Raw genomic sequence first — 13,831 nt, 5'->3', positions numbered from 1 at the left:
CAGTATGTGCATTTTACAGTGGACATGGGTCAGCATAGTATGGGGTGCTGATTGTAAAGTTGTGAATGCTAAAATAAACAGCGACTTTTTGCAACAAACCACATTTAACAAATGTATGTGCATTTTTATTGCTACTTTTGACCAGATTTACAGCAATATTTGTGGGATTTGTGATATTTACTTTTTTTCGTATAAGTATAGTGTCAATGTTAATTTAAATCTAAATACTAAATCTAAATGTTAAATTTAAATCTTAAACGTTAAATCTGAATGTCATGGGGGAAACTAAATATTTAGCTAATATGCAAATTCACCGGAAGTACCAAAATAAAAGCTCATATCTCGATATAACATTTAGATTTAACATTGACATTAGATGTAATTTCTTTAAATCTGGTCAAAAGAAACATTAAAAATTTCACGTTTTTTTTTTTTTAGGTTTGTTGCGGTTTATTTTAGCATGCACATCTTTAAAATTGGCACCCCATGTATATTTTCTATTCTGACCCATTGCTATCAGAACAGGCCTCACCTTTTACAACACTTTAATCTACAATAATCCTGGGATGGGCGACTTTTATCAAAGCAGGGGCCACAAGAATGTGATCATCTCATCTTAGGGTCACATAATCAACATTCATGTCAGCATTTAGAATAATGACCAAATGCTGAGAATTAATACTGGAAAGAATTAAAGATTTTTTATAGGGTAATTTCGTATGATTTTGTTGGTGTTTTTTTAGTATATTGTTGTTGTTTTCTCATGTTATGTGTTTTGGGGGCTTGTACCACGCAGCTGAATAAGTATATATCTCCGTTAGCGGGCTTCACTTAACCAAACATTCTCCGTCACAGAGCAGCAGTACAAACAAACAAAATACAGAGCTAAATAAAAAACATATTCCAGTACTTTTATATTTTTATGCCCCAACTTAAAAAAAAATAATGACAAAGAGAGAAAAAATACAGCTTCAAAGTCTAGTTGAGATCATCTTAAAGATTTTAATCTTTTGTAGGAAGAGAAATCAAGCAATCAAAGGTATTTTACACCCATTGTGCTTTGTTATTGGAACAATGCAATACTGTGCAGTCATTGTTATGCTTTTTCCCTTTGTCTCAGCAGCACGTTTGATTCATTCCACATTTCGGGCCTGTACTTCAAAGCTGAATAATAATATCCTGGATATCTCTCCATTAGTGGCTTCACTTAACCAAATATTCTCCATCACAGAGCAGCTTTACTCTGAAGCTGGTTATCAACATGCTCACTAAAAACCAGGGGTGGAGATTGCAGCATCTGACCAATCAAAAACACAGAGAAACTGTGCAGAGCAACATACGTCACGTACCATTGAGGAACAGACAAATTCTCCTAATAAGTATGAATCATTCAAATCCATAATCCAGGCCTAAAGCAGCACTGTTGTGGCAGAAAAAGCAGAAAGGAAGGTATGCAGGCAGGAAGCTGAAAACAAAATTCAGTAACTTTCATTACAGCACAGACATGTTTCTGTTCACGGGGTCCACCTCAGTTTTCCACACACATCCACAGATGAGAGCGCAACATTTGTTCCTTAGCAGTCTGTGAAATGAATATGCTGCGCTCATACCGCTCAGTCAGCCAATGTACATCTAAGAATGGGCAGGTCATTTTCCCAGAAAACTGATTGGTCAGGAGGCGGTACTTTAATAGTCGCTCAGATTTGATCCACATCTTAACCTAGACCCGACCATCATAAATTACCATTGTAAGAAGTTAACCAACAGCGTAGCACAGCACACAAAGAATAAATCCTGGAAGTTAGGGCGATAAGAGGAAATCCAGCTACATAGTACAGGCTCTTCAAGAGGCACGAGCACAAACAGTTTCATAACAACTAGTTGGTCCACGTGACATTAATAGGCTTGAAATTCCAAATATCTGGGTGACCCATATGCATCAAGTCTTTGAAAGGGGAGCTGCTCCACTGGAAAGGTGGCACTTGGTCAAAGGTTGGCCCACTCACTGCCACCATGCCATAGGCTCGGTACATCTCATAGGAAGTCATCTAAGTAAAAAAAAAAAGAAGAGGAACAATGTAAACATTAAGTAAAGACTGCTCACATTCATCTTCTAATAAGAAACAAAGGAATAAGAAATGAAAGAAATCTGACATAAAGAAAGAATCAAGTCTCCAGTGAAATGCCAGTCTGAATAGGATAAGGCTTCGATGTCTTTAATGTCAATTCAACCACATGTACCAGACGAAGAAACGAAAAGACGTTTCTCACTATCCCACAGTGACAAAATCAAAAAAAAATATGGAACAGTACAGAACAATTCCTACACTAAATCAAAACACAAATATAGATAAATAAATAAATAAATAGTGGGCAATTTCTATCGCAGCTGAGCCACAAAAGTGGGATTTTCTGGTCCGAGGGCCACATTAACAACACTCATCTTGACCAATTAAAACAGGAAATAACTTGTCATTTTTTTTGTCATTTTGTGTGTTTTTGGAGTAATTTTTGTCATATTTTTGAAGGGTTTGTGTATATTTGTTTTTCTTTTGCGTGTTTTGGGAGTCATTTTTGTGAATTTTTGTTGTCCTTTTGTGTATTTCTGTTGACATTTTGTATCTCTCTCTCATTTTAAGTGTTTCTGGAGTCATTTTGTGTGATTTTGTTTCCCCCTTGAGTGTTTCTCTGTCAATTTGTTTGTTCTTGTCTTTTTGGGGGTTTTGTGTATTTTTGTATCTCTCTCTCATTTTAAGTGTTTTTGGAGTCATTTAGCGCAATTTTGTTGCCCCCTTAATTGTTTTTCTGTCAATTTGAGTGTTGTCGGAGCAATTTTTGCTGTCTTTTTTAAGGTTTTGTGTATTTTTGTTGCACTTTTGGGAGTCATTTTTTGTTGTCCTTTTATCCCTCTCTCTCATTTTAAGTGTTGTTGGAGTCATTTTGTGTGATTATGTTGCCCCCTTTAGTGTTTTTCTGTCAATTTGCATGTTTTTTATGCCTTTACTTAAAGCTGGGGTTTGTAAGTTTTTTTGGTTTTATTTGGTGAAAAATGTATAATCATCTTTGAGCACATTGTAATCAAACTGTTCTGAGTGGACAGTGAATCTCATCTCCTTCTCCTGGCTCTGTAAAATTAATTTTATAAATCCAAGAATCTGGATGTCAGTCAATCAGAGATCTTTCTACAAACACGTGGGCTGTTTTTGGTGTTACTATTGACTGCTCATCTGAAATCAAACGCGTTCAGTGAAATGACGGACGTTCCAGCTAAAGTCTCCATCACAGCGTTAGACAACAGTTACTAGGGGTGTTGAAAAAAATTGATTCGGCGATATATTGCAATATTACATTGTGTGATTCTCGGATCAATTCAAAATGCATCTATATCGATTTTCTTCATTTTTTTTTTTCTTCTTTTACCTTTATTTAACCAGGAAAGTCTTTTCCACTGCAGGAGACATTGTAACTGCACAAATAAGTGTGCTGAAACATGTTGACCAGCTTGTGTTTTTTCAATAAAATCTAAAAAGAAAGTACTAACTTTCTGCACATACTGTACCTCAGTTAAGTTGCACTAAAGTCAATATATTTCATACATAATGTATGTACACATTTACAGATTAGTTGTTTAAGTCATATATCATATGACACTTTGATATCGGGATATATTGTATTGTATCGTGGCCTATATAAATCGGGATATGAATCGTATTGCCAGATGCCAGGCAATACACACCCCTAACAGTTACTCAGTAAATCAAGAGGAAAAAGGCAGACCGAGGTGGAGAAGCAACAGTTTAAAGTCACAATTATAATCAGTCTGCTCAGAGCGGCAGGCAGCTGAGATCACAGCCCCCCTCTGTGTGTTTGTGGCGGGGACGAGCCGACGGCAGCAGCCGCTGCTCAGAGCAGTAACGACAGAGTGATACATGCATTCATGTTAGTCTCTAAAAGACCAGAAAAATCTCCAATAACACAAGATAAAGTCCATACACTTGTCACTAGTTTATATTGAGAAAAAAGCCGCTAAGAGTGTTCACAAAAAACAGCTGTATGGTAGGTTGAGTTTCGGTTTCAAAACGGAGCGGAAGGAGGATTCTGCGTACCGCAGCTTTAAGGGGCCGCACAAATTCAGACCGATGGTCATGTGGCCCTCAGGTTGCTAGTTGCTTATGTCTCAGTTAGAGGATGAAATATGGATTAGAAACCTTCATGTCGGTGCCTCCGTGGGGTCTCTGCTTTAGAGCACCGAATGGATACGTTCCATTAGCTGGGTTGAGGTCAGAACGAGCTGAGATGGCATTTTCTCCATTAGCTGCTGGATTACAGCCATCGCACTTTGACAGCGGGTCTTCCAGATAGTTGTTATACCTGAAGGTGTAAAAAGGGCATCTTATAATAGGAAAGTTTATCTGACAGTAATGGAAAATCAATAACATTTAGTCCTTTGCCAATCAAACTCAATCTTTTACCTCATGAGGCGGAGCATGGAGTCCACATCGGTGACGTCCGTTTGGTTTCTCCTGAATATCTGGGCTCGAGGATTTTTATCCAGAGAGAACCACGGGCCAAACTTCTCAACTAGCTCATTGCAACCACTGGCATTGAAAATGTCCACAAAATACCTAACATAGCATATATACAGTAAAGAAGAGCAGAAAAACACATAATGCAGATGAAACAAAAGAACAAAAGACAAAACATGTTTTCAGTGCGTCTGCGTACGGGATGTTGTAACTAGCCCAGTATCCTTTTTTCATCAGCTCCTGAGTTTTATCATCAAACATCACAAGTCCTCTGCAACAATATTAGAGAGAAAAATCATATCCATCAGTTTATGAATAGAAGTGTTCTTGTTTATTAAAGCTTGGATTAAAATACTCACGGGATCTGCTCCAACACCACAAACAGCCCTTCTTTAATATTACTCTTTCCTGGAGTGAAGTGATTATAATCCACAATCATCCACTGGTTGTTATACCTAAAAAAAAAAAAAACACAGACCTCAGCACTTCTCTCTTTGTGTTTCACAGTAATTCTAATTTCCCATCCCAAGTATCCCTAAAGGCTGGCAAATAAATATGTAAACATACAGCAATCATATGTAGGAGCACTAAACTTAGGTGATTGACATACTATATATATATATATAAATTCGTCACCCCAGGAAAGTTATTTTAGTAATAACATTGTCCCATACTACAGCTACTGTCGCGTACGGCTCTGAATATCTGTTAGACGGAATGGACTGGTCTCCTGTCCAGACCTCTACCTTTGACCTCTAGAACACACATGAGCAACTGCTGCTGGATCGGGGACCACATGCGATATTTGGCTTAATTTTTGGTGGCCCCCAAAAGTAAACGCACAGACTGACCCCAAAAACACACAAAATGAGAGAAAAAAACACAAAACAACAACAAAAGGCATATAAAAATGACTCCAAAACACATTGAAGAGAGAGAAAAATTATAGAAAGTGTCTATTTGTACAGTTACTGTATGGACAACCGCCGGTGCAATTGGTACGACTATCAAAGTACAAGTACGTAGCATCTTAGGGTTAGGTTATAACCCAATATCGCAACAATTTTTAGCGTTAGGGTATGATTTATTCTTAGTCACGCAACCTAAACTGGCCAAATAGGGGCGCTGCGTACAGATAGATTGTATATTGATACAGCAACTGTATGGATGGCAACTGCCAAAATTATACAAGTGAAAATTAGACAAAAAAATACATAATGTGAGTGACCAAAAAACCCCACAAGATGACAGAACAATACACATAAGGATGACAAAAACTAAAAATTACTTCAGAACATAAATAATATGAGAGAAATATGTACAAAATACCAACAAAATACACAAAATGACAACATAAAAAATCAAATGACTCCAGAAACACAAAAAAATGAGAGCGAAAACTATATAAGAAAAATCTACAAAAATAGTTAAGAAAAACATACACAAAATGACAACAAAAATACACAAAATTACTCCAAAAATGCTAAAAACAACAAGTTGTTTTCTGCGTTAATGCTCAGATAGGTCATTATTTTAAATGCTGTCATGAAAATGGATAATGTGACACTCAGATCAGATACAATCACATTTTTGCGTCCCTGGCTGTGATAAAAGCTGCATTCTCTGCTCTAGAATATGAAGAACAGGCAGCAGGTATCCAACATGGAGAAATGCTATTCATTGGCTGGTAGAACAAACATTGCACTTTCACATTTTAAACTGTTAAAACTGACCATGTTCTTCAGCACTGAACTCAAACAGGTTGCAGCTGTGAAATTCAAACAATGTGTAATATGCATTTACTTTAAACCTGTTGATTAAAGCAACACACAACGTATCCAATGACTGAACTTTATATGATCGCTGTAAAGCTGAATAATAAAACCTTGACACTAATCTGTTTTTACAAATGTCTTAAAGAGTCATTTATATGAACTTTTAGCCTCAAACACACGCAATATCCCTTTAAAAAGAGACCAGCCAATCAGCATTCACATATGTTGAGAGTCTATGAAAAAAAAAAAAACATATTTAGCAAAATAAACTTTCTTTAGCAGTGACGGGTCTCTCTGAATAATATTGTAGTTCGTTCTTAATTTGTAAAACTTACGTTCCGCTGTTGTACTTGCTGAATATCTCGGCCCACTCCCTGCCAGTTGAAGCAAGACGGTTTGCCACAATGTTCCTCAGCCATTCCATCACCGTCCCTGTAGGCTGGACAAACTTCCACAGAGCTGGATTGTTGTTGCCAATTGTGGTTTCCATGGTAACCTGAAGAAAGAAAAGACATAAAAATTATACACACAAGTACAATCAGACAATTACTGACCGGCACCGGTTTCTCACCAATCCACTGCTAAGGATATAAAAGTCATCTCCAGAGAAAATGGATCCGGGGTAAGATGAGAAAGCCTGAGTCCTTCCAGGAAGAAGATTATGTTCTACAAATATATAAGAAAATAATCCTCTTATTGTCATTGCACAAGTACAACAAAATTGCACATCAGGTCATGCATTTAAAAAACAACATACTTTGCCACAAACATTAAACAATAAATGTACAAAATACTAAATTAGTCAAAAGCACAATACACCATAAAACTTGAGTTGTTCTCTTTATGAAAACTTTGCCACTCATGATTGGCCCTTCATTAGAGTGTTGTTACACAAGACTAGTCAAACTTTATTCATTGGACATGAATGTTGGTTCAATAGATTTAAAGGGAATAAAAAAAACTTCAACCAGCAGTGCCTGAATCTTATGATCATCTTAAATCTGCAGCTTTAGTAACAGATTATTTCCTGGGATTTTATCATGAGTCTTGGTTCTTCAGCTGAGTAACTGAGGTCCTGGTACATGTGTCAAACTCATCCGAACCTTTAGAGCAGTGGTTCTCAAACTGGAGTTTGGGGCTTGGTGAAATAAAAATAAATAAATAATACTATTAATAAGTAAATTAAACTGTCATTCATTTTGTTAGTAAAAATTAGTCCTGCAGGGACGGAAATCTGTTACTTATTGCTGTATAACATCAATGCCTTACATGCTTTACATATCATTTATACATGGGAAGTGAAAACTAGGGCACATTCATGTTGAAAATACTTGATTTCCTGCCTAATATCTGTAGCCCTTTGACATCACGCTGATCCGTATTTGGCCCCCTGCACTAAAATGAGTGACACTCCAGGCGTAGAATTTGAGAATATTTTAAGACAGAATATTTTTAGAAGCTGCAGGCTATCATTTTTGATCTAATAACTGTTCAGATGTAGTAATAAACTGAACAGAAACCTCTCAATCAGTAGGCAAAATCAAAGTAAATCACCTTTATGTGTAGAGATTTAAATGTAGGTGACCAACCTGAGGGAGAAGCTTTAAATGCAAAGGTGTATTTCTTCATGATGCGTAGCATGGACTGGTAGGTGTTCCATGTGTCGTGAGACACCAGCAGCTCTTTGTTGTTTGGCAGCAGCTTGATGAGAGCTGAGCAGGAACCAGAACCGAGGGCTCGAGTTTGACTTGATTTGTTCAAAGCAGATTCCAAGTCCTCCAGATCTCCACCCAGTTGGAAAAGTCTAGTTTAGCAGGGGAAGGAGTGAAGCAATCATCCAATTTTACATTTGAACAAATTAACATTGTTTTTATGTATTTTGAAACATCAACCGTCCAAAGATAAACTGACATTAAGAACACACTTATGTCCTAAGACACAAATTAAATATCAATGAAAAACAATAAAAATCATAAGAACTGCCAGGTTATCATGGTGGAGGGGTTTGAGTACCCTAATGGCCTGAGGAGTTAAGTTTTTCTGGGGCAACTGTTCTACTGAGGCAGTTGGTAGAGTTTTCCATGGCAAATTGGTCCTGGAAGAAGGGTCAGATTTAGAGAGGTTCAAAAAACCCCATGAAGAGAAACGCCAGTGTACCATGTCGGGAGTGTCTGGTGATCGGGCTTTTACCCATAGAGCCAGGTTGGAACAAGCCTGAAGCAGAGACATAAGTTTGTCCCCTAGTGGGTTCAGCACTTGCAGGAGGGAGGCATGGGTTTGGGTGCAGTGTGGATCTGGAAGCAGACCAAGGCGGGGGTCTCGACAGTGAATGAACTTAGCTCTCGGGACATGGAACGTCACCTCTCTGGAAGGAGCACGAACTGGTGCGTGAGGTAGAGAAGTTCCAATGAAATATAGTGAGCCTCACCTCGACACATGGGCTCTGGAACCACTCTTCTCGAGATGGGTTGGACTCGCTTCCACAGGTCAGATCCGCCGGGCCAGGGTGGCAATTGTTATTGCTTCCTGGCTCGGGCCTGTACGCTAGAGTTTACTCCAGTAGAAGAGAAGGCAGCCTCCCTCAGCCTACGAGTGGGGGGGATGGATCCTGACTCGTTTGTGCCTATGGGCTAAACAGCAGCGCAGAGTATCCACCCTTCTTGGATTCTTTAGAAGGAGTACTGGAGGGTGCTTCTTCTGGGCATTTCCTCGTTCTGTTGGGATACTGCAAAGCTAACATTGGCAACAACAATGAGACTTGGAGGGATGTGACTAGGAGGAACAGCCCCCCAGATTTTAACCAGAGTGACAATTTGTTATTGGACTTCTGTGCGCGTCACAGAGTCTCACGTCAGAAGAAGCATTAATTCCCACCTCTTGAAGAGCTTCAACCATGTCTCGGGGGGAGGGTGAGAACTGGTCTGTTGGAGTCCAGAGGCAGCAGACAGGTACTGGTGGACCAAGTGGAGCGCAGCCACAGCGGTCATCAAGGCAAAAATCCGTACATGGGAGGACTTTGGTGAGGCTATTGAAAATGACTTCAAGATGGCTTTGAAGAGATTCTGGACCACCATCCGACATCTCAGGAGGGGGAAGCAGTGCAGTGTCAACACCGTATGGTGAGGATGGTGTGCTGCTGATCTCGACTCGAGACGTTGTGGATTGGTGGAAGGAATACTTTGAAGACCTCCTCAATCGCACTGACAAGTCTTCCGGTGAAGAAGCAGAGCCTGGGAACCCAGGAGTTGACTCTCCCATCTCCGGGGCTGAGGTTGCCATAGTAATTAAAAAGCTCTCTGGTTGCAGGACCCCAGAAGTGGATGAGATCCGACCAGAGTTGCTCAAGGTTCAGTGTTGTTGGGCTGTCATGGTTGACACAAAGCTGAAACATTGTGTGGACATCAAGAGCAGTGCCTTTGGATTGGCAGATGGGGTGGTGGGGGATCAGAGGGTGTGTTCCAACCCCAGAGGGATCACACTCCTCAGCCTCCCTGGTAAGGTCTATTCAGGGGTACTGGTGAGAAGGATTTGCCAGGCACTCGAACCTTGCATCAAAGGAGGAATGGGTTTTCATCCTGGTCGCGGGACTGTGGACTCAACACCCACACCAGGGTCCTTGAGGGTGCATGGGAGTTTGCCCAACCAGTCCATATGTGCTTTGTGGACTTGAAGAAAGGCATTTAACCGTGTTCCTCTGGGATATCTGTGGGGGGATCTCCGGTAGTATGGGGTATTGGACCCCCTGATACGGGCTGTCCGTTTCCTGTACGACCTGAGTCGGAGCTTGGTCCACATAACCGGCAGTACGTTGGTAAGATGACATAAATATTGATAATGTGGCCCTCAGAACAGATAATCACATTTTTGTGGCCCCGCTGTGATAAAAGCTTCCCACCCCTGTTCAATAAAACTGAGACAGGTACTTACAGAAAGCCCATTGGGTTGATTGAGAATTGCCCTGTTGGGAAGGAAAGCTCAGCATTGTAGCTATCCTCCATTCCTTTCAGTTGAAGCAGGGCCAGATGCACCTACAACCAACAACGGGCATTTTAGTCCTTTAACATGATTGTTCAGGTCCAAAACTGCACTTTTTTCCTCTTTGTGTAAAACAAAGGGCTTATAGGTTACCTGGTACCAGTAGGGTGAGCTGGGATTCTTCTGGATTTGCTTCTGCACCCATTGCATGTTGGTTCCGATAAAAGCCTTCAGGCGTTCACAGTAACCAATATCAGATGTAAAGGGTCCACAGTAACCCATAAGAGTGTTCATCCAGTGCTTATAAATGAGCTTGAAAAGCAGAGCAGATGCATTTGAAGTTGGAGTCAAAAACAATGATTCAAAGTGTTTTTCTTCTTGACTGATGAAGTTTAGACAGACCTGGGATGTGACTGCAGCCTCCACTGCACCCGCTGCATAAGCCTGGAAGCTCTCATTGTACAGACTGCTGGAAGTGACCTCCAAGAAGGACCAGCTGATGAGAAAACAGCACAACAGATCAGGCTTCCAACCAAATGTTTGCATGACACACAAAAGATTGAAAGGGTTCATCAAACTATAGCCAATACTGTATGACCACTGACAGGTGGTGTAAAACACACTGATCACTCATTTATCAATATTGTTCCACCAGTTTGTAAGTTTGGTAAATTAATCAAATACATTAAAACCATAACCAACCATATACACCTCACATAACAGCTGTGACACGGATGGATCTGTTGAGATTCAAACCAACCAACCTTGGAATGATCACCTAGTTCAGACCTGTGGCCCCGGGGCCACCAAAAAACCAATGTATGCACAAAAGAACTCCACAAACACACAAGATGACTACAAGAATACACAAACCAACAAAAACACACAAAAACAGAGAACAAATGAAAAAAATAACACCAGAAACAAATAAAACACACAAAATAAGAGGAATTATACAAATTGATGCCAAAAACACACAAAAGAACAACAAGAACACACACAATTAGAGAAATAATATACCTAATATTATCAAGAACACACAAACAACAAAAATACACATACAATGAAATAAAATATACTACAAGACAGCAAAAACACAGAAAGTGGGAAAATAAATATACAAAATAAAACTAGAAACACACAAAACGACAACAAACAAAATAAGATAAATATGCACTAAGGGCCTATGGTACAAATCTAAAAAATTATATCCTGGGTTAATCTCTGTTAGCGGGCTTTACCTAACCAAAGTAGAGAGAGAAGCTTTCTGACGAATCTTGATCACAACACGCTAATTTAAGCCAAGTTTTTTCAGCCTGAGTAGGTGCGCGCTCACATAAAAGAGGTGGAGATTGCAGCGTCTGACCAATCAATGGAGAACCTGGCAGAGCGACCGTCTTTACAATGAAGAAACAGCTTATGATCATAAAGCTGATATCAGGAGTTTCTGAAAAATCTATGTTTAAGTAGGATTCTTTTGAAATGCGAAAAAAATGCCCAACTAGTCTTTTACTATGGTCCACTGCCGGTAGTCATTTATATACATTAATGTACAGTATATAAGTCCCTCCTTCATCCTATAGACCCCTATACAAATGGAAACGATCACCGAGTGCGCCCAGCCAATAGGCTTTGACTTCCTTTTTTGACAGCAAACAGATAAATATGATTTTGGCTCTTACCTGACCCATAGACCTATATCAATGTGACCCAATGCGACCTTGTTATGTTCCAGAAAACATTCATTTATCAGAGATCAATAATGAGAAAGCTGTGGATATACAGAGAGGGAGGGGCTTCAGGGACAGTCACAGGGCAGAGCACTAAGGCACCCAATGACAAAGATACACTATCGCTTTTCGGGATGTGCGCACATGCAGCACATGCAGCATCTACAGTGGATGTGGCATCCAACAGCATCCAACAGCACCGCTGCTGCTCCTGCTGTTCATTTAGTGCTGAGTTCAACAAACTATTCACCAAACACTCACAAGTCTCATAAATTACATATTATTTAATTGTGAGTTAAATCATCTCTTTTATTTAACGCTGACAGGTGTTAAAAAAGCATCAAATTAAATAACACCTTCTTTAACCCTTTACTACTTTTAAAATGTTCAAACCACAGTCAGTCCTTTTGTAACAGATGACGTCACATCCTGTTGGTCTCAGCGCATGCGCCGTCACTCTCTAATCATTAAATCTGTGATCGATCTCGTGGGTCTTATGAGGACATAACACTTTCAGCTGGCTCGGCTCAGCTGGGGAGCTCCAAGATGAGAAGAGTTTGATGAAATGGTAAAAGCTAGCGTGGTCAAGGAACAGCTTAGCTGAACCAGGGTTAAACCATTAGCCTGGCTCTACTGAGAACACTTTGACGAAATACCCCCCTGGTTAGTAGTTCAACCTAAGTTACCATGGTGATTTAGCTCCGTAAGACGTTAGCAAGCTTTGTAGGACAGTACATACTGATTAAATCCTGGAAGTTAGCGTGATAAGAGGTAATCTCGCTTCGTAACACAGGCCCTAAATAAATGCCAATAAATAACACACAAACAACAACAAAAATACACAACAAAACAAATAAAATATACAAAACAACACCAGAAACACCAAAAATGACAGCAAAAAAAAAACACACAAAACCACACCAAAAGCAGACAAAACAACAACACGCACAGGGTCACTCAGCACCTTGGAAACAAGATCATCCATTACATCTGTGACCAGGAGATGGCGCCATTGGTCGGCGTTTCCCCCTTTTTTTTGTCCTGTATTTTGAAGCTGAGGAGTTTCTTTGATTGAATAATAAAGACATAATAAAGTGTACTACCATAATATAGTTAATAATTAAAACAAGATTACTTCGAATATATGGGGGGTCACTCTCTCGCTCCATGTTTTTGGCATTCTAACACTTTCCTTTGATTAAAAATTTGATTGTATAATAAAAACACAACTCTACCTCCATTTGTCTTCAGTTTGAATCCTCAGTATAAATATCAGGACAGCTGCTAAATCAAACACACTCACCCTGATCGACTGACGTCATCAGTAAAGTTGGCCCAGGCCACGAACTCCTCCTGAAAGCCCTGCACGAGGCTCAGCTCTCCGCTTTGTTTGTCAACAACAGCTGTTTGTATCTCCGCACCGACGAACGCGCACAACAACCAGGAAAGCACAAAAACCCTTAATACAACGACAAGGTTTCTTTTTCTGTCCGCCATGTTTACCTCAGCAAGTCATATGACCACAGTCACCTGACTCCACCACAGGAAGAGTACTTTCAAAATAAAACGTCGCCTTTCCGCCAAACGTGGACAAAGTCCTCCCTTTTATTACTTGAGTGAAAGTAGAGTTACTCCCTATTAAAAACCACTACCAGTAAAGCTACTCTTTGTCATAAACCATTCCAACAGGTAAAAGTAGCTCAGTTAAAGTATTTACAATTGAAAGTAATGAAATATTTGCATAAAAAACATACTCAGTTATTGAAAGTACCATTATTAAAAATCTCCAACATACAGTGCTCACAAAGTGTTCACATGACTTAAC

The 13,831-nt window shown here is 39.7% G+C and overlaps 1 protein-coding gene across 1 annotated transcript; it reads right to left on the bottom strand.

Moving 5' to 3' along the window:
* Positions 1-982: 982 nt before the first annotated feature.
* plbd2 (phospholipase B domain containing 2) lies at positions 983-13,541 on the bottom strand. The gene is made up of 12 exons (XM_028441755.1): positions 13,310-13,541; positions 10,679-10,772; positions 10,430-10,588; positions 10,229-10,329; positions 7,891-8,105; positions 6,873-6,967; positions 6,637-6,797; positions 4,886-4,981; positions 4,726-4,797; positions 4,473-4,625; positions 4,209-4,371; positions 983-2,048 (listed from the first exon to the last, which is right to left on the bottom strand). Exons 1-12 carry the CDS (start codon positions 13,501-13,503, stop codon positions 1,878-1,880), a joined length of 1,674 nt encoding a protein of 557 aa, XP_028297556.1. The 5' UTR covers positions 13,504-13,541; the 3' UTR covers positions 983-1,877.
* Positions 13,542-13,831: the final 290 nt, after the last annotated feature.

This window comes from Gouania willdenowi, unplaced genomic scaffold, assembly GCF_900634775.1.
Source record: "Gouania willdenowi unplaced genomic scaffold, fGouWil2.1 scaffold_326_arrow_ctg1, whole genome shotgun sequence".
Taxonomy (NCBI): domain Eukaryota; kingdom Metazoa; phylum Chordata; class Actinopteri; order Blenniiformes; family Gobiesocidae; genus Gouania; species Gouania willdenowi.
Note: the sequence above shows the minus strand (reverse complement) of the source record. Positions and strands in the feature narration are given on the sequence as shown.